This window comes from Microcaecilia unicolor, chromosome 1, assembly GCF_901765095.1.
Source record: "Microcaecilia unicolor chromosome 1, aMicUni1.1, whole genome shotgun sequence".
Taxonomy (NCBI): Eukaryota; Metazoa; Chordata; class Amphibia; order Gymnophiona; family Siphonopidae; genus Microcaecilia; species Microcaecilia unicolor.
The window spans coordinates 634,867,933-634,888,202 of NC_044031.1; the positions used below are offsets into that span (position 1 = coordinate 634,867,933).

The 20,270-nt window shown below is 45.4% G+C and overlaps 1 protein-coding gene across 4 annotated transcripts in view; it reads left to right on the forward strand.

Moving 5' to 3' along the window:
- PATL1 (PAT1 homolog 1, processing body mRNA decay factor) overlaps positions 1–20,270 on the forward strand; it is a 292,622-nt gene that overhangs the window by 112,536 nt on the left and 159,816 nt on the right. For 3 of the 4 annotated variants that reach the window (XR_003944007.1, XM_030221195.1, XM_030221208.1), the window contains exon 8: positions 17,680–17,891. Coding sequence is in view for 3 of the 4 variants with exons in the window: in XM_030221195.1 (XP_030077055.1) it covers positions 17,680–17,891 (212 nt within the window). In the remaining variant the exon portion in view is untranslated. The remainder of the gene's footprint in view (positions 1–17,679; positions 17,892–20,270) is intronic. The other variant, XM_030221217.1, reaches the window with a different exon arrangement.

The following is a 20,270-nucleotide window of genomic DNA, read 5'->3' on the forward strand; positions in this document are numbered from 1 at the left end:
GGGCATAGGATAAGATTGAAAGGGGATAGACTCAGCAGTAATCTAAGGAAATACTTGTTTATAGAAAGGATGGTGGAAGACTGAAATGGTGGTGGTGGACACCAAGACTGTGTCTGAATTCAAGAAGGCATGGTAAAAGCATGTATGATCTCTAAGGAAGGGACAGTAGATGGCATGGATGGGCAGACTCGATAGGCCATATGGTTTTTATCTTCTGCTATTTTCTGTTTCACTTTTTTATGTTTGCTTAATTTTTATGAGCATATGCATTTACAATTTTATAAAAGCCCTTTTCTGTGTGTATAAAGCCAGTTTTTAATATATAAAGGGCTTTATAAAATTATCCCCACAGTGCTTTGTTAGTGTTCATACCATTGTGCTCGTTTTCTCATTTTACTATCTAAAAAAGTACAATTTAAAGTATTAAAAGGTATGCGTTTGTAATTATATCACGTTTGGTGTTATGAGGTTGTACTGCATAGTGTGTTTGATTACTTTAATAACGATATTTATGAAAGTAGGAGTTTGCTTCTCTTACCTACCTAACATATTCAGTGCTTTCAATGTGAAAGTACAATTATAGGAATATCTAAAAAAGAAAAAAAAAGTCCTTAATTGTCACACCTCCTTCACTTTGTACATGGTGGAAGCTGATTCTGCAGCAATAACAGTCATGAATCATTGAAGATAATTGTTACCTCTCGCCTTGACTACTGCAACCTGCTCCTCACTGGTCTCCCACTTAGCCACCTATCCCCCCTTCAGTCCGTTCAGAACTCTGCCGCATGTCTTATCTTCCGCCTGAACCGATACACTCATACCACCTACAAATGTACTCTATCTGCAGCCCCTCCTTACCTCTCAACCCTCTCACCTTGACTACTGCAACCTACTCCTCACTGGTCTCTCACTTAGCCACCTATCCCCCCTTCAGTCTGATCAGAACTCTGCTGCACGTCTTATCTTCCGCCTGAACCGATACACTCATATCACCCCTCTCCTCAAGTCACTTCATTGGCTTCCGATCAGGTACCGCATTAAATTCAAGCTTCTGCTACTAACCTACAAATGTACTCGATTTGCAGCCCCTCCTTACCTCTCAACCGTCATCTCCCCTTACGTTCCTACCTGTAATCTCCGCTCTCAAGACAAATCCCTCCTTTCAGTACCCTTCTCCACCACCGCCAACTCCAGGCTCCGCCCTTTCTGCCTCGCCTCACCCCACGCGTGGAACAAATTCCCCGAGCCCATACGTCAGGCCCCCTCCCTGCCCATCTTCAAATCTCTGCTTAAAGCTCACCTCTTCAATGTCGCCTTCGGCACCTAACCTCTACACCTCTACCCATGAAATCTAGACTGCCCAACTTGACATTTCGTTCTTTAGATTGTAAGCTCATTTGAGCAGGGACTGTCCTTCTTTGTTTATTTTGTACAGCGCTGCGTAACCCTAGCAATGAAACTACAGTGTAGTAAATTTAAAACAAATCGGAGAAACTTTTTCTTCACCCAACGTGTAATTAAACTCTGGAATTCGTTGCCGGAGAAAGTGGTGAAGGCGGTTAGCTTAGCAGAGTTTAAAAAGGGGTTGGACGGTTTCCTAAAGGACAAGTCTACTAAACGGACTTGGAAAAATCCAAAATTCCAGGAATAACATGTATAGAATGTTTGTACGTTTGGGAAGCTTGCCAGGTGCCCTTGGCCTGGATTGGCCGCTGTCGTGGACAGGATGCTGGGCTCGATGGACCCTTGGTCTTTTCCTAGTGTGGCATTACTTATGTACTTATGTACTAAAGCAATCAATTATAGCTTCCATATTATGAACTCATGGGCGGATGCTTTCCAACTAAAACTCAATTTCAGATAAAACACAATGTCTTATCCTCTCATCACAACAAGTACAACCCTACAATTCTAAGTACCCCAAACTTTACCCTTCCTGGCTCAAATAGTTTGAAAATTTTAGGAGTTACAATCGACTGAAACCTTTCACTAGATAACCATGCGAAAAACACAACAAAGAAAATGTTTTACTCAATGTGGAAACTCAAAAGAATAAAACCTTTCTTCCCAAGAGAAATATTCTGCAGACTGGTACAATCATTGGTGCTAAGCCAACTAGACTACTGCAATGCAATTTATGTTGGCTGTAAAGAATAAATTATTATGTTTAAGTCATGTTTATTGCATGGTTCAAAGCATAATATAAACAGTTTTCAATGTTTTACCACACATTTAAATTAACAATTCTACTTCCCCCCCCTTCACTCATCTCCATTCCCTCCCAACCTCCCTCACCCTGCCCCCCCACCCCTTTGTACCTTCACCTTAATGCTTATCACATTATACGTGTGTGTGTGTACGTGTAGGTATGAATGTGCGTGTATACGTGTGTGTGAATGCGTGAACAGTCAGACATGCTGGGTGCACTTAATTAAGAATCCTACTCCTTGCTCTCGGCTGCAGTGTATCCCAAAATCTTTCCCAAGTCCTTTGCAGGGATTTCCCCTCCTTTGAGTCCAAGGATGTTATACCGCATCTCTCCATCTTCAGGAGCTCAATCATGCGTACTCTCCACACCCCCAGCAAGGGGGCCTCTTGCTTTCTCCAAAAAAGCAGGATAACCTGCTTCCCTATTAAGGCTGCTTTTTTCATGAACCGGAGAAATCCAGGCGGAGCGGGCTTCAAATATTGGAACTTCTCAAACAGCAATAATGGGTGTCTTTTAACCTGACAGCCCCATTGCGTGGATATCTTTGCCAGTATCTTAGCCCAGAAGGCCTCTATATATTTACATGTCCAGAACATATGTCCAAGAGTAGCTGGATCCTTTCTACACCTGGGACATGCTCCTGACTCTCCAAATCCCGCTTTTTTCGCCCTAATCGACGAGATATATAAGCGGAGCGCACATTTGTATTGAAGTTCCCAATACTTAAGGAATGGAGAGCTTACTTGGATGGCTCGTATGTATCTCCAAAATAACTCTTCCGACTCTTCTGCTCCCAACTCCGCCGTCCAGGCACCCACTTTTCTTGTACAGTCCAGTTCCGGTGTAGTCTCTTGCAAGAATCTATGGTAGAATCTGAGAGGGACCCTGTTCTGTGCACCCAGCGTGAGGGCCGAACTTAAGATGTCTTGCACGTCTTCACATAAATTGACCCAACCTAAAGAGGTGACATAATGGTGTACTTGTATGCAAAAAAGTTCGTTTGTGGCACTGCATACTCACGCTGCAGCTCCGTGAAGGCTTTAAGTTTGCCCTTCTCGTCCAACAACTGATAAATATATCGAATACCCAGACCCCGCCAGCGTGCAAAGGCCGCTGATGTAGACCCCTCAGGAAAGTCTGGGTTATGATGTAGAGCCACAAAGGGAGTCACCTTCGCCGAGAAGTCATGCCTTCTACATAACCACCTCCAGGCTGCCCTAGCTGTAGCTAATAGTAAATTCCCAGATATTCCCCGCTGCGTCATTGCCCCTGGCGCATGCAGCAGCCAGCTCAGGTGTGCCATGGGAGACATACCCTGCTCTATCTGTGTTGCAGTGAAGTCCTGCTGCCCTGTTAGCCAATCTTGCACATGCCTCAAGGAACAGGACACCATTAGGTATCAAACACTTAGCAGCCCCATCCCGCCCTGCTCCTTTGGTTTCTGCAACACATTTATTAGAAGCCTGGGACATTTGCCCCTCCACAAAAACTGCTGTATTGCCTTATGCAACAGTTTTTCTTCTCTTTGTCTCAGATACAACGGGAGTACCTGAAACTGATAAAGCCATCTAGGTATCTCCATCATGTTGACCAACCCTATTCGTCCTGCTAGTGAAAGCAGGTAGTCTCCCCATTGCCTTAAAGTGCGCCTAGTCTTTTCTAATTGAGCCCCTATGTTTTCCTTGTATAGCATACTCAGATCTTTTGGTATTAGAACTCCTAAGTATTTCAATTGTCCCTCTGCCCATTTTAGGGGGAATTGCCCTGTCCATGCCTTCCTCAGATCTGTGTGGAGTGGCATCGCTAGTGACTTATCAAGATTTAAATGAAACCCCGCGAGCTCCCCGTATTTAGTGATTGTACTAAGCAGATGTACAAGTGAAGTTTGGGCGGAGCCCAAAAGCAGCAACAGGTCATCCGCATATGCCAGAATTTTGACCGGGTGTCCCCACAAGGTCAAGCCCTTGATATCCTCATTCATCCTAATACTACATAATAAGGGCTTCAGTGAGAGGGTAAACGGGAGAGTGGGCACCCCTGCCTGGTACCACATCCAATCTCAAATTCATTGGTCTTTATCCCATTTACCAGAACCCGTGCTTTTGGCTCCGAATACAGAGCCATGACTGCCTGCATGTACCAACCTTCCATTCCTACCCAATGTAATGTCTCAAACAAGAAACGTCCAATGTACACGGTCAAACGCCCGTTCGGCGTCCAGACTTACTGCAAGCCCCCCTCTCTCTCCCCCGGCGCTTGTAACAGTGCTGATATTAGTTTGCGCACATTCTGCCCGGATTGCCTACCCCGGGCGAATCCTACTTGATCATCTTTTATCAGTCGCCCCAACAGAGGTGCTAGCCTATCTGCAAGCACTCGCGACAAGATTTTAATGTCCACATTAATTAATGAAATGGGTCTAAACGAGCCTGGCAGCAGTGGATCCCTCCCTGCCTTTGGTATTAAGCTTTTCAGCTCTGTGTTTGCGTGTCTGGGAAAGTGCCCCTCCTCAACCACACCTTGGTAAAAGTCTAGTAAGGGACCCAACACTTGTATTCTCAGGATTTTGTAGAACTCTCCTGTATATCCATCCGGTCCCGGCGCTGAGTGCATTTTGAGGGCAGTGATCGCTCTCTTTAGCTCCTTAGCCGTGACCGGACAGTTGAGGGAGTCTACTTCCTCCTCTGTCAGTTTTTGCATACCTGTTCTCTAAATATTCAAAGATGTCCTTCTGAATACCTTCTGCCTCTCTAGGTGTCGCATATAACCCTGCAAAATGTTGCTGAAATGCCTCCGTGATTCTGTCCAATTTATTTGTGACCCACCCCCGTGTTCAACTTCACCCGGGAGACAAAATGGGCCTTATGCATCCCTTTCACCAGACATGCCATTAAGCCTCCTGTTCTCTCCCCATAGTACTACTACTACTACTACTTAACATTTCTAGACCTGCTCACCTTCCAACTTCTGCACCTCAGTCCTTCCAATCTCAGATCATCACCTAATCACCCTCACACTTCACCACCCTCCCCCTCAACCTCGCCCAACTATAACCACTGCCTTCAGGAATCTCCAAGCTGTCGACTCCCCTACCCTATCCTCTCACATCTCCAATCTCTTCCTTTCCATCTCATCTTCTGAATCTGTCGACACGGCTGTCTCTACCTACAATGAAATTCTCTCCACTGCTCTGGACACCCTAGCACCATCTGTCTCTTGCCCCACCAAGCGCATTAATCCCCAGCCCTGGTTAACCCCTTGCATCCGTTACCTTCACTCCTGCACCCAATCTGCTGAACAACTCTGGAGGAAATCTCGCACCCTGCCAGACTTCACCCATTACAAATTCATGCTTTCCTCCTTCCAGTCCTGCCTATTCCTTGCCAAACAGGAATATTACTCTCAACTAACCAATTCTCTTGGCTCCAACCCTCGTCGCCTCTTCGCCACCCTCAACTCCCTACTTAAAGTGCCCTCCGCTCCCACCCCCCCTTCACTCTCTCCTCAAACACTAGCTGACTACTTCCGCGATAAAGTGCAGAAGATAAACCTTGAATTCACTTCCAAGCCTTCTCCTCCCTGTGACTTCTTAACCCACTCCCTCAACCAACCCAACCTGGCCTCCTTCTCCTCCTTCCCTGAGATCACCGAAGAGGACACTGCTCGCCTACTTTCTTCCTCTAAGTGTACCACCTGTTCCTCTGATCCCATTCCCACCAATCTGCTTAACAACATCTCTCCTACAGTTATCCCCTCAATCTGTCACATCATCAACCTCTCTCTCTCCACTGCTACTGTCCCTGACACCTTCAAGCATGCTGTAGTCACACCACTTCTCAAAAAACCTTCACTTGACCCCACCTGTCCCTCCAACTACCGCCCCATCTCTCTTCTACCCTTCCTCTCCAAATTACTTGAACGCGCTGTCCACAGCCGCTGCCTTGATTTCCTCTCCTCTCAGGCCGTCCTCGATCCGCTTCAATCTGGCTTTCGCCCACTACACTCGACAGAAACAGCACTCTAAAGTCTGCAATGACCTGTTCCTTGCCAAATCCAAAGGTCACTATTCCATCCTCATCCTCCTCGACCTATCGGCCGCCTTTGACACCGTTAATCATAATTTACTTCTTGACACTCTGTCCTCATTCGGGTTCCAGGGCTCCGTCCTCTCCTGGTTCTCTTCGTACCTTTCCCAACGCACCTTCAGAGTATTTTCTAATGGCTCTTTTTCCACCCCCATCCCGCGCTCTGTTGGGGTTCCTCAAGGATCTGTCCTTGGACCGCTTCTTTTCTCGATCTACACCTCTTCCCTGGGCTCGCTGATCTCATCACATGGTTTCCAGTACCATCTCTATGCTGATGACACCCAGCTTTATCTCTCCACTCCCGACATCACAGTCGAAACCCAGGCCAAAGTTTCGGTCTGCCTCTCAGACATTGCTGCCTGGATGTCCAACCGGCATCTGAAACTGAACATGGCTAAGACCGAGCTCCTTGTCTTTCCACCCAAACCCTCTTCTCCTCTTCCCCCACTTTTCGTCTCTGTTGACAACGCCCTCATCCTCCCCGACTCTTCAGCCCGCAATCTCGGAGTCATCTTCGACTCCTCCCTCTCCTTCTCTGCCCATATCCAGCAGACAGCTAAGACCTGTCGCTTCTTCCTCTTTAATATTAGCAAAATTCGCCCATTCCTCTCTGAACAGACCACCCGAACCCTCGTCCACTCGCTCGTTACCTCTCGTCTTGACTATTGCAACCTTCTTCTCGCTGGCCTCCCACTTAGCCATCTATCCCCCCTTCAATCTGTCCAAAATTCCGCCGCGCATCTTATCTACCGCGTGAATCGATACTCTCATATCACCCCTCTCCTCAAGTCGCTTCACTGGCTCCCGATCCGCTACCGTATACAGTTCAAGCTTCTCCTATTGACCTTCAGGTGCACTCAATCTGCAGCCCCCCTTTACCTCTCTACCCTCCTCTCCCCGTATGTTCCCACCCGTAACCTCCGCTCTCAGGACAAATCACTACTATCTGTACCCTTCTCTACCACCGCTAACTCTAGACTCTGCCCCTTCTGCCTCGCATCACCTTATGCCTGGAACAGACTTTCCGAGCCCATGCGCCCTCCCTGCCCATCTTCAAGTCCTTACTCAAAGCCCATCTCTTCTCCCTTGCTTTTGGCGCCTAACCACCTTCCCTACATAGCTTATAACCTTTAGATTGTAAGCTACCTACGTTGACTACATAAGTTGTAAGTTACCTACACTGACTACATAGTTTGTAACCTTTAGATTGTAAGCTCTCTTGAGCAGGGACTGTCCTTCCCCATGCTAAAATTGTACAGCGCTGCGTAACCCTGGCAGCGCTATAGAAATGCTAAGTAGTAGTAGTAGTAGTAGTTATGCAGCGCTGTACAGTTTAACAAAGAAGGACAGTCCCTGCTCAAAGGAGCTTACAATCTAAAGGATGAAATGTCAAGTTGGGGCAGTCTAGATTTCCTGAAGAAAGGTATAGTGGTTAGGTGCCGAAGGCGACATTGAAGAGGTGGGCTTTGAGTAAGGATTTGAAGATGGGCAAGGAGGGGGGCCTGGCGTATGGGCTCAGGGAGTTTATTCCAAGCATGGGGTGAGGCGAGGCAGAAAGGGCGGAGCCTAGAGTTGACGGTGGTGGAGAAGGGTACTGAAAGGAGGGATTTGTCTTGAGAGCGGAGGTTGCGGGTAGGAACGTAAGGGGAGATGAGGGTAGAGAGGTAAGGAGGGGCTGTAGATCGAGTGCATTTGTAGGTTAGTAGGAGAAGCTTGAACTGTATGCGGTACCTGATCGGAAGACTTGAGGAGAGGGGTGATATGAGTATATCGGTCCAGACGGAAGATAAGACTTGCAGCAGAGTTCTGAACGGACTGAAGGGGGGATAGATGGCTAAGTGGGAGGCCAGTGAGGAGTAGGTTGCAGTAGTCAAGGTGAGAGGTAATGAGGGAGTGGATGAGAGTTCGGGTGGTGTGCTCAGAAAGGAAAGGGCAAATCTTGCTAATGTTATAGAGGAAGAAGCGACAGGTCTTGGCTATCTGCTGGATATGCGCAGAGAAGGAGAGGGAGGAGTCGAAGATGAGACGGGGAGGATGAGGGTGTTATCAACTGAGATAGAGAGTGGACGGAGAGGAGAACTGGGTTTGGGTGGGAAGATATTAAGCTCGGTCTTGGCCATGTTCAGTTTCAGGTGGCAGTTGGACATCCAGGCAGCAATGTCAGATAAGCAGGCAGATAACTTTGGCCTGGGTTTCCGCAGTGATGTCTGGTGTGGAGAGATAAAGCTGGGTGTCGTCAGCATAAAGATGATATTGGAAACCATTAGATGAGATCAGGGAGCCCAGGGAAGAGGTGTAGATTGAAAAGAGAAGGGGTCCAAGGACAGATCCCTGAGGAACTCCAACAGAGAGCGGGATGAGGGTGGAGGAAGAACCATGAGAATGTACTCTTGTTACCGGAAATAATTTAAATGTTCTTAATATCCATTATAGATAGAAGATAAAACAAAAAGGAGATAAAATCCTCACGGAACCGTGAGATATAAAAACAAAAAGTGAGGATACCAATTAGTTTATTTATTCACATAAAAAATAACGTAATTAACATTAAGAGTGACCCGACACGGCCGTGTTTCGGCCCGAAGGCCTGCCTCAGGGGTCTTTAAAACCTAAGTAAAATAATAAAACAAATGAATGATTATATTACATATATATCATGGACATAATATAATGGATACAATAACAGACATTAGCTTAATATGCAGCATAAATTGACAAGTAATCAAACGAAAAAATTTAATATCCATTAAAAATGTTACAAAATTGTCACAGTCCTAATATGATATTTAAGAACAAAGAGCAGGGGAATATTTTAAGAGCACTCGCTAAAATTTCTCCACCACTTACCTACAAGGTAAGAATGATTTACAATTGCAAGAATACAAGGAATTATATGCTATATGCTTGTAATTTCACTAGCAGGTACTGTAAGATTTAAAAGTATGTACTCAGAGTATGGCACTAAATTTTAAAAGTGACCATGCGCTATCAGTATAACTTTAAAAGGTACCATGTACTCAGAACACAAAGAGACTATATTTTTAGCTTCAAAAGGGTTTATTTAATATACAAATAATATTGCAAACGAGAGGTAGCTTTTAAAAGGATCTTAGAACAGAGAATTTGTGCATAAAATAGAACAAAGCAACAGGACCAAATCTTAAGGTTATAGGTTAACTTACAGTTCTTGTTACAAGCATGCTGTGGTCCAGCTGATTGATGAGCATATGGTCAGGAGCAAGGCATCAGCAGATCCCAAAGAGAGCAGCAGGTCCCAAGAGAGAGAGCTTGGCTGTTTCCAGGCCTTTTATAATGTTCCCCGAGTCCTGGGCATTGAAGCTTGCAGAGGATCTTGGGTATTGTAGTTTGCAAGGGGTCACATGCCATCAGCCCTTTGACTTTACATGTGCTGAAGTCTTATCTGAAGGGGAGGGAGCACTGAGTCCTCTGTGGCAAGTGGTTTATGGCTTCCTGTTTATTCTTTCATTCTGAGTCAATAGCTGGAGTTATACCATCCTAGACTCTCTGTCTGCTTCAGTTTTTTGCTCTCTAGAGATGTCTTGGTGACCCTCCCAGCCAGCTTTTGTCTCTGTTAAGTGTTTGTAATTGATTAGCCCTGCTATCAGAGGGTCCCAGGAAAAAGGGGAAAGAAGGTATTGAAATGCAGTTTCAATACATCTTTTAAAAGCTGCATTTTTATATTGGTATATCTGATTCAGCATAATCAATAATCCTGATAATTTAAACTGATACCATTACATTCTGAAGGTACGGTGGGAGAGATAAGAGGAGAACCAGGAGAGGACAGAGCCCTGGAACCCAAATGAGGACAGTGTGGCAAGAAGTAAATTGTGATTGACAGTGTCTAAAGCGGCGGATAGGTCGAGGATAGCGGTGAAATCTGTACTTTCTATATATCAGTGACCTTTGCATTTTTTCATGTATCAGGCTATGTAATGCCACTGTGGTCGCTTTTAATGCTTCATATGCCTCCTGATTGGAGGATGCGATATACCTCTGTTTCTCTTTCTTAAGGCGCCTTTCCAACTCCACTGTGCCCTGTGATAGGCGTTTATTCCGCCGACTCACATACGCAATGATGTCTTCCCTCAATACCACTTTCGCCGTGGACCAAAAGAGTCCTGGGTCATCTACATGCTCCTGGTTGAATTTACAGTACTCCTCCCACCAATCTGCAAGTATTTAACAAAGTCCTGTGATGTAAATAGATATGAAGGGAACCGCCATCCTGCTCCTTGTTTAAAATAATCTGCTGCCTCTAGGTCCACCCATATTAGTGAGTGGTCCGAGATCGCCTCAGGCCCGATTTCCGCCCGCAACACTCGAGAGAACAGGCTGCGTGAGACTAGAACATAATTCAGTCTTGCCTGGGTGTGGTGTACTCTAGATGTGTGTGTGTAATCCCGTTCCCCTGTGTGCAACAACCTCCACGGGTCTACTAACTCCAGCCCCTGCATGAGTGCTGCCAACTTGGCTGCTCCACTGAGTACCTGGGAACTTGCAGGGCCATATCTGTCTATTTCAGGATCTAAGACCTGATTCAAATCTCCCGCCAGCAGAATTGGGAGTCCTAAAAATGCTTGACACTGGGCGAAGAGTCTAGGATAAAAGTTCTTATCGTTAGTAGTTGGGCCATACACTGCTACCAGCAACATCTCTTTCCCATGTAAATTTAGCTTTACCCCCACATATCGCCCCTCCCCGTCCTTAAAAACCATCTTCCCATGGCATATCAAGGATTTATGGATCAAAACTACTACCCCTCCTGTTCTACCCGCTGCAGGAGATCTAAACACCTCCCCCACCCACTTCCGCTTCATCTTTTCAGTCTCCTCTCCCGAGAGCCTTGTCTCCTGTAGACAGGCTAGGTGGGCCCCATGTATTTTTGCCCTCTTTATTGGGGAAGTTATTCCACGAGATTGTATGTACTACTCTACCAAGTTGTTTAGCCATATTCTGTGCAAGCGCATTTTATCTGCGTGCCCTCATCGCTCTCCCCCCGGGCGCCCAGCCTCACCCTGAGGGTCTGTCTCCCACCGCACACTCCCCCAGTCAACCCACTAATTATACCTTTCCACACCCACACATTTATATCCTGCGTACCTACAATTGTCACAGATCCATAACTCATTCTCATTCTTTTCCCCTCCCCTCGCTGCCTTCCCCTCCTTGTGAATATAGTTGTGCACCTTGATCAGCACTGCTCTCGGCGTAGGGCGGCCATCTTGTTTCTTGCCCACGTGGTGGTCCCGCACTATCTGAAAGGGCAAACTCTTTTTTTCAGCCAGGCCTCCAGTATATTTGTCAGAACTGCATCCCCAACCGATTCCGGGATCCCGATGATACGTAAGTTGGACCGCCTAGAGCGATTTTCCAGATCATCCACTTTTTCCGACAGCGTGCGCACCGCTTTAACAGGTTTAGCTCTCTCTTCTGCAGCAGGCAGGGCCGCATCTTCTAATGTAGGGACTCTCTGCTCAATTTCACTGGTGCATTTCGCAATTTCCGCCAAGAGGGTCTCAAATGTGGAGATCTGCTCCGACAGTTTGCCCAGCTTCGGCTCTAAAACAGTCATCACCACTACCGTCAGCTGTTGCAGTTGCTCCGTAGAGAAAGACTGCTTATCCTGCAGTTGTTTTGCCTCCACATTGCCCGTCTGCTTCAGCTTCTCCTTCTCTTTCTTAATTCCTTTTCCTTTCCCCACCATACCGCTCGGCGACAACTCTAGGTATCTGTCCATGGAGCAGAGGGTCAACGCAATGAAAAACTGAATTTCTCTAAAAATAGGCTATTTATAGATGTTAAAGCACACGAAGGTCCCGGAGAACAAGTGCAGCACGTCTTGCTCTCTCAAGGCATCACGTGATCTCAAGAACAAGTTATTAAGAAACTCCAAACTGCACAGAACATGTCAGCCAGACTCATATTTGGCAAAACGAAATATGAAAATGCCAGACCCTTAAGAGAAAAACTACATTGGCTTCCACTAAGAGAATGCATTGTGTTCAGGGTCTGCACCCTGGTTCATAAGATCATACACGATGAAGCTCTGGGGTATATGTCAGACCTCATTGACCTACCAACCAGGAACTCTACTAGTCTATCACGTGCGTTCCTGAATCTCCACTATCCCAGCTGTAAAGGAATAAAATATAAATTAGCATATGCATCCAGTTTCTCCTATACAAGCACGCAAATATGGAATGAATTACCAAAATCCATAAAAACAACTCACGACATAATTAATTTCCGTAAATTATTGGAGTGTGGTAGCCATGTTAGTCCACTCTTTTAACACCCAACAGAAAGGACTTAACAAGGATCTGGGGTTCCTAGCCCATTATAAACCATAAAGCTGTATGTCTCTGTTGATCACCCTCCCCTCACCTATCCACACCCACCCTGTTAGAATATCAATGATATGCTTTGATGTCCCCATGCATACTTCCTACTCACCCCTCTCCTCCCACCCTGTCAGACTGTCATAGTAATGCTTGAATGTTTTCACTTATATACACTGTCAGCTAGCACATTTGCTTATTTCCGATCTGAGGAAGAAGGGCAACCTTCGAAAGCTAATCAAGAAATGTATTAAGTTATGTCCAATAAAAAAGGTATCATCTTATTTTCTTTTCCATGTTTTATTTTGTTTGATTTCTATTGATAACCGTAAATTATTGAAAACCAGTCTATTCAAAAAAGCATACCACAATTAATTAACTTGATAGTAAACAAATTCACACTAGATCCACACAATAACGTAACTCTTTATTTTCCTAATCGTCCATACTAATTTTATCATGATGTGAAGTTTATATTCCACTGTTCAAGACAATATATCACACCTGAAGTTTTACCCATTACCTTTTATTTATTATTATGATAATGAACTTCCTTACTTGAATACCTAACCCACTCTGTCTTCCTTCACCTTAACTATGTATTTCTCTTTTCCAAAATTGGTGATCACCATTATGGAACAATTGTAAGCCACATTGAGCCTGCAAATAGGTGGGAAAATGTGGGATACAAATGCTACAAATAAATAAATCTCTACTGTGCCGCCTATAACAGCAGGCAACAGCAGGCCATATTGATCAAGAAAAATGTGGTGTTCACGATGCATAAGCTGTATCAGGACCCAGAAGGTTGTTTTCTAATTGTGGCAGGGTTACTGCAAGGAAAGAGGGTGGCTCTTTGCAACATTTACGCACCTAATTTATATTCACACAAATTCTTTACACTTTTGGCCGCCTTCGATGAATATCCCTTAATCCTGGGAGGAGATTTTAACATCACTAGTGACCCACTGATAGACTGCAAGCCGCCCACAAGACCATCCAAAGACCATGAAGGGAAGGGGTAAACTTCCTTATTCAAGAGTTGGGGGTGGTGGATTATTGGCGTTTGCATCATTTAGATGAGCGTGATTATACTTTCTTTTCCCACCCTCATGGGGTCCATGCACACCTGGATTACATCCTGCTTTCGCACTCTCTGCTTCGGGGGGCTGTTCAGGCAGGGGTAGGGACGCCCAATGTTTCTGACCTTGCCCCAGTGTGGGTTGATCTAGAGTGGGGAGATAGGGTGGACACGTTCTGCTGGCGTATGAACCCTGCTCTTTACCAAGACCGGAGTTTCGTAAATATCTACACCAGGGGTGGTTGGATTATGTTGCTGAAAATGTTAAGTCAGTGGGGCCTCGCGTTTACTGGGAAGCAGCTAATGCGGTGCTTCGAGGTAAAATCACAGCGTACACTGCATCTTTGAATAAACACAGGGAGCATAAGGCTCGTGATCTTACTAAGCAACTGGGGGACGCTAGGAGAACTTTTATTCTCAGCCTATCTGATGTATCCCACAAGGCCTATTTTGATGTTAAGAAACAGCTTCAGGTGGTGTTGGACGCCAGAGCACTCTATAGTATCAAGCTCTATAAATATCGCCTACACCAATGGGGTAATAAGACTGGTAAATTGCTGGCTTCTCTAGTAAAGCAGAGGTCAGCAAAAAGTTACATCAGCCGAATTAGGGATGCCACAGGAGCCATCCACACACGCAGTAAGCCATACAGAAGGAGTTTATCAGGTTTTACACCAACCTTTATGGTAAAAACCTCTTTTCAGTTGAAAGTTGTGAGGAGTTCTTTACAAGTGAATCTTCCATCAGTGATGCCAGACCAATTTGTGCTCCTCAATGCGCCTCTGCAAAGTATTGAGGTGCAGAGAGTCATTAGGCAGCTGAAGTTGGCTAAGGCTTTGCGGGATCTGGTGATCCCTTCCTTCATCCCAATGTGTGAAGATTTGAAAGACTCGCGCGCTATGGGCCCCTCCCTGAATCATGCTTATATCACGGTCCTCCCCAAGCCGGGAAAGGATACTGATCTTGTGGGATCTTATAGACCTATCTCATTACTAAATCAAGATGTTAAGATTCTGTCAGCAGCTTCAGACTTAATTCTTTTCTGCCCCTCCTAGTTCAAAAGACCAGGTGGATTTTGTCCCGGGAAGGTATGCTTCTGCCAACATACTAAAGGTGAGACGTATTTTGCTAGAGGGGAGTCTCAGGTCGGGGGATGCCATCCTGGCCAGTCTGGATGCGGAAAAGGCTTTCGATAAAGTGATTTGAGAGTATCTGTTCTGTTGGTATTTGGGGGACATTTCTAGACTGGATTCGTGAACTCTATAGCAACCCCTCAGCTCAGATTATTATCAGTGACACTCTGAGAAGTTTTCGCTGCATGGAGGGACCAGGCAGGGATGCCCACTATCCCCCCTTTTATTTATACTGACTCTGGAGCCTCTCGCAGCGCGGATTTGTCAGGACTGTGCCTTGAAAGGGGTGTCCATGGAGGTTAGGGAGTACTGAATTAATCTGTTTGCGGATGATATGCGCCTAGTGCTAGACAACGCGTCCTCCGGCTTGCCGCAGGTTATTTATTTATTACATTTGTACCCCGCTCTTTCCCACATATAGCAGGTCCAGTGCTTCTTACATAGTAAAAGAAAGTATCTTACATGATAGAGAATACAGTAAAACAAGGAAATGTAGGAAGAGTATTATAAATTGTGATGATCATAACTACTTACATTATGAAAAGCATTATAAAAGACATGTGAAAAGAATATAATGAACTGAGAAAAAAACACAGTGGCACCAGTGTCTCGGAATATGTTAGTTAGAATAGGGAAGGTAGACAAGGATATGATAGGTGAAAGGGAAGGAGAATGGGAGGGAAATGGTAAAGGATGGAGGGAAGAAGTTGAGGGATTGAGTGTAAGGGATTAGTGAAAAGGTCAAATGTAACATTGGGGTCAAAGTAAGTGTCAACGTCTTAGCAGGAGTCTTAGCAGGAGTAGGTTATGGCTATCATACGGGAGTTCGGTGCATTCTCCAGCCTTAGTATACATTTTGGGAAATCAAGAGGTGCTGCCCATCAGTCGCCCTTGTGTATGCGCTTCTCTGCCCAGCTTCCCTCTGTCCTGGACCAGGGTGGGCCTCAAATATCTTGGGGTATACTTGGGGGGAGGATCAGGCCTGGGTCTACAAGAAAAATGTGTTGGAAAGGACCTCCATGTAAATTTTCTGGGTCGTTTTGCATTAGTCAAAATGGTCTTCCTGCCTAAAATATTGTATCCTTTACAAATGCTTCCACTCTGGGTACGCGGACCAGAGGATCATCTATTCCGAAGCATCATTAGTACCTTTATTTGGCATGCCAAGAGACCTAAGATATCTTTTACTAAGTTAACTTTTGGCAGGGCTCGGTGGGTGGGGGGGGGGGGGGGGTGTCGGCTGCCTGACTTGAGGATGTATAATGTTTCCGCGCTTCTTCGTTGGGTGCATGAGATCCAATCGGGAGTCAACTTCTTTGCCCCAGTTGATTTTTGGGATAGCTGGAGTGCCCCTTACGACCCTTTTGCAGTCCTAGGCCCTCATCAGCCATGGGGTCTGGCAGTTTTACAGGGAAACCCTTATCTGGGTGCTCTGAGGCAAGTTTGGGAATGGTGGCGAGCTCGCATTGGAACAAAGGGAGGATCTAGCCCTTTTTTAACCTTGGTGGTAACCCCAACTTTCCCGCCGGTTGTGATTCTCCAGGATTCAAACGATGGGTATCGGTACTTGGGGCATCTGAGGCAACTGGGGGGCAAGGACTTTCCATCCTTTGATCAAATCCAGCGTGCATGGAATGTCCCAAACTCTCACTTTTTTGCGCACCTTCAGGTGCGGGACTATGTTCTGACCCTTGAGCGTCGTTGCAGGATGCCCGTGGCTTTTCAGCAATCAGACATGTTTTTTCTAAACCTGCCACCCAAGTTAAATAGACTTTCCCAGTGGTATCAGTTTATTCCGGACTCCAGCAAGGCCCATTATTTGACGAAATTAGCTGGGGAATGGAGCCGGGATGTTGTGGAATGTGTTTCAGAGGCACAGCTGGGGGCTGCATTTGAAAGCCTTAGCACAGTTACACCTAATGCGGCATTGCAGGACATCCAGTTCAGGGTCCTACACAGAGTACATATCACCAAGCCGAAAGGGAAGGCCATGGGGCTGTGGGAGAGTGATTTATATGTTAAATGCAAGGCGAGTGCTGGCACCTTCCTACATTCCTTTATGGAGTGTCTGGCGCTGTTCTTATTTTGGATCAGATCACTGGGAGTCATTGAAGACACTTTATGTTGCACATTTGATTGGTCCTACTCAGTAGTGCTGATGGGTAGTGCGGCTCAGTTATTACAGAAAGGTCTCGGAGAGGCGCAGTGACCCTCCTTATAAAAAAATGCATCCTACAGTCCTGGGCTAATCCGGGACCTCCATCAATAGTTGCCTGGCATGGTTTTATGTGGGAAATGGCAAGCTGGCTGCTTACTTCTCAACTTTTCTGCCTCATTGGGGCACCTTCAGTACCGTGACATACGGAGCAGATATGTTTTTTTTATATGTGTCAGAGACTTCTGTTGCGGATATTACTCTTTGAGTGTCCCTGTGGAAGGAGGAGAAGGGTAGGGAGGGTAAGGGAGGTGGGGGGCTTAAATCAATAAACCATGAATCAGAGGGGGAAGCTGACTCTAATCTTGGCAACTAGGAAGACTGGAATGTGATTATTGAGTTCGAATTTTGCCTGTGTGTACTCTGCTATGATTTGCAACGTGTTCTGTTGTAGTTTTCTTGCTGCACTTTGTTGTATGCATTTATCTGATTCAATAAAGATATTAAAAAAAAAAAAAAAAGGCTGTAAAGACTTTGACAAAGCAGTGTAAACATAATGTGATTTGGAGCCTGTATTGGTTTTGGGTGTGTGTTTTATTCATTCATTCTGTCTCTTGCGTCAGTTAAGCAGCTGTCTCTTCTTTATATCTTCAGCAGGCAGCAGCTGCAGCAGGACGGATGTCTCCCAGTCAGTTTGCTTGTGTCTCTGGCTTGGTGGGCCCCCCTCTTGCTTCTGTGAACCCCAAGCTCTTACAGAGCAGAGTTGGATCAATGATGTCAGCAGCCACAGGTTTCCGACCTTTCTTTGGAGCTCCCACTCCCCTAGCATCCTCTGCTTCTCCAGCATCACATCTGCAAAATCTGAGGTACCTTCTTGTATCACTTTTTGTGCTCATGTTGAGGTGTGCTTTTAAAAAGAGATCTTACTGCCTCTCTCCACAAAAAATATTGAGGTGGAAATAATATTTTCTTTGAGCTTTGTGATTCACCTCTCTTAGGAGAGAATTTGTACTCCGATACTATAATCTAAGGGCCCCATTTACTAGCCTACATTAACGAAAGTTATGTGCTTTTTCTCAGAGGTGTATTTACTAATAGGCTTTGTGTTAAATAACTTGCATGACTTATTTTAATTCTTTGGTTAAAAGTGTGCCAAATCCTGCATATGACATTTTGAAGGGTTTAAGAACAGGAGGTATTGGGTGGGGGTTTGTTTTCAGCCACGGTCACCAGTGGAAATGTTGGCTGATCTTTGCATGCAGGTTTTGAACAGGACAGAATAGTTCAAGTTGAACTGTGTGACCCTTTATGAGGGTGGTAGTTATTTGGGGAGACGTCAGAGGTTGTTGTACGTGGTTGAAGTGAGTTTAGGGTGCCATCCTGGGACAAGTTTGTTCATGCGATGCAAGGATTGAGGGTGGTTTTTTTTTTTTTTTTTTAATCTGGTCCCCTTGTTGTGGGTTATCCAGCAGTGGTATAGTTTGATGCCTATGGTGTATGCTCTCAGGTGTAAGAGTTTGGAGAAAGGGATCATCCATAGTAGATGATGGCAGAAAAAGACCTGCACGGTCCATCCAGTCTGCCCAACAAGATAACTCATGTTTGCTGCTTTTTGTGTATACCCTACTTTGATTTGTACCTGTGCTCTTCAGGGCACAGACCGTATAAGTCTGCCCAGCACTATCCTCACCTCCCCACCACCAGCCCTGCCTCCCAACCACCGGCTCTGGCACAGACCGTACAAGTCTGTCCAGCACTATCCCCGCCTCCCAACCACCAGCCCCGCCTCCCGATCTTGACTAAGCATCCCTTCTCCTTGGAAGAAAGCTGTGGTGCGCCCAGGATGTTATGCATGTGGCCAATTATAGGCCTGTTTCAAATTTGGGTATGCTAGCAAAATTAGTGGAGAAAGTGTTTCTGCTGCAATTGTTGGATTATATGAACAGTTTTGATGTGTCAAGCCCTTACCAGTATGATTTTAGAGTTGGTCATGTTACAGAGACTCTGTTAGCCCTATTATTGAGTGACGTTAGGGCACAGTTGGATAAGGGTCAAGTAGCCCTGATTGTATGTTTGGATTTAACAGTGGCTTTTGATGTTTTGGTTCATTAATTGCTTTTGAAATAGTTGTCTGCCTTAGACTTGGGTGGCTGAGTTTGGGGTTGATTTTTGTTTTGTTTTGTTACATTTGTACCCTGCACTTTCCCACTCATGGCAGGCTCAATGCGGCTTACATGGGGGCAATGGAGGGTTAAGTGACTTGCCCAGAGTCACAAGGAGCTGCCTGTGCCTGAAGTGGGAATCGAACTCAGTTCCTCAGTTCCCCAGGACCAAAGTCCACCACCCTAACCACTAGGCCACTCCTCCACTCCATTTTTTTCATTCTTTTAAAATCAATCTTTTTTTTTTTTTTTTTTTTTTTTTTTGCGGAGTGGGGGGGTGGTCCATCAAGCCCAGTGTCCTGTTTCCAATAGTGGCCAATCCAGGTCACAAATACCTGGCAAGATCCCCAAAAAGTTCAATACATTTTATGCTGCTTATACCAGAAATATGTAGTGGATTTTCCCCAAGTCATTTCAATAATAGTCTATGGACTTTTCCTTTAGGAAGTCGCCCAAACCTTTTTTAAAACCCGCTAAGCTAACAGCCTTTACAACATTCTCTGGCAACGAGTTTGAGTTTAATTACACGTTGAGTGAAGAAAAGTTTTCTCTGATTCACTTTAAATTTACTACTTTGTAGCTTCATCACATGCCCCCTAGTCCCAGTATTTTTGAAAGCGTAAACAAACGATTGACGTCTACCTGTTCCACTCCACTCAATATTTTATAGACCTCTATCATATCTCCCCTCAGCCGTCTTTTCTGCAAGCTGAAGAGCCCTAGCTGCTTCAGCCTTGCCTCAGAGGTAAGTCGTTTTATTCCCTTTATCATTTTCGTCGCCCTTCTCTGTATCTTTTCTAATTCCATTATATCTTCTTTGAGATGCAGTGACCAGAACTAAACACAATATTCGAGGTGCGGTCGCACCATGGACTGATACAAAGGCATTATAACGTCCTCATTTTTGTTTTCCATTCCTTTCCTAATACCACCTAACATTCAATTTGCTTTCTTAGCCGCCGCAGCAGCACACTGAGCACAGGGGTTTCAACGTATCATCAACGATGCTGCCGGGATCCCTTTCTTGTTCGGCGACACCTAATGTGGAACTTTGCATTGCGTAGCTATAATTCGGGCTCCTCT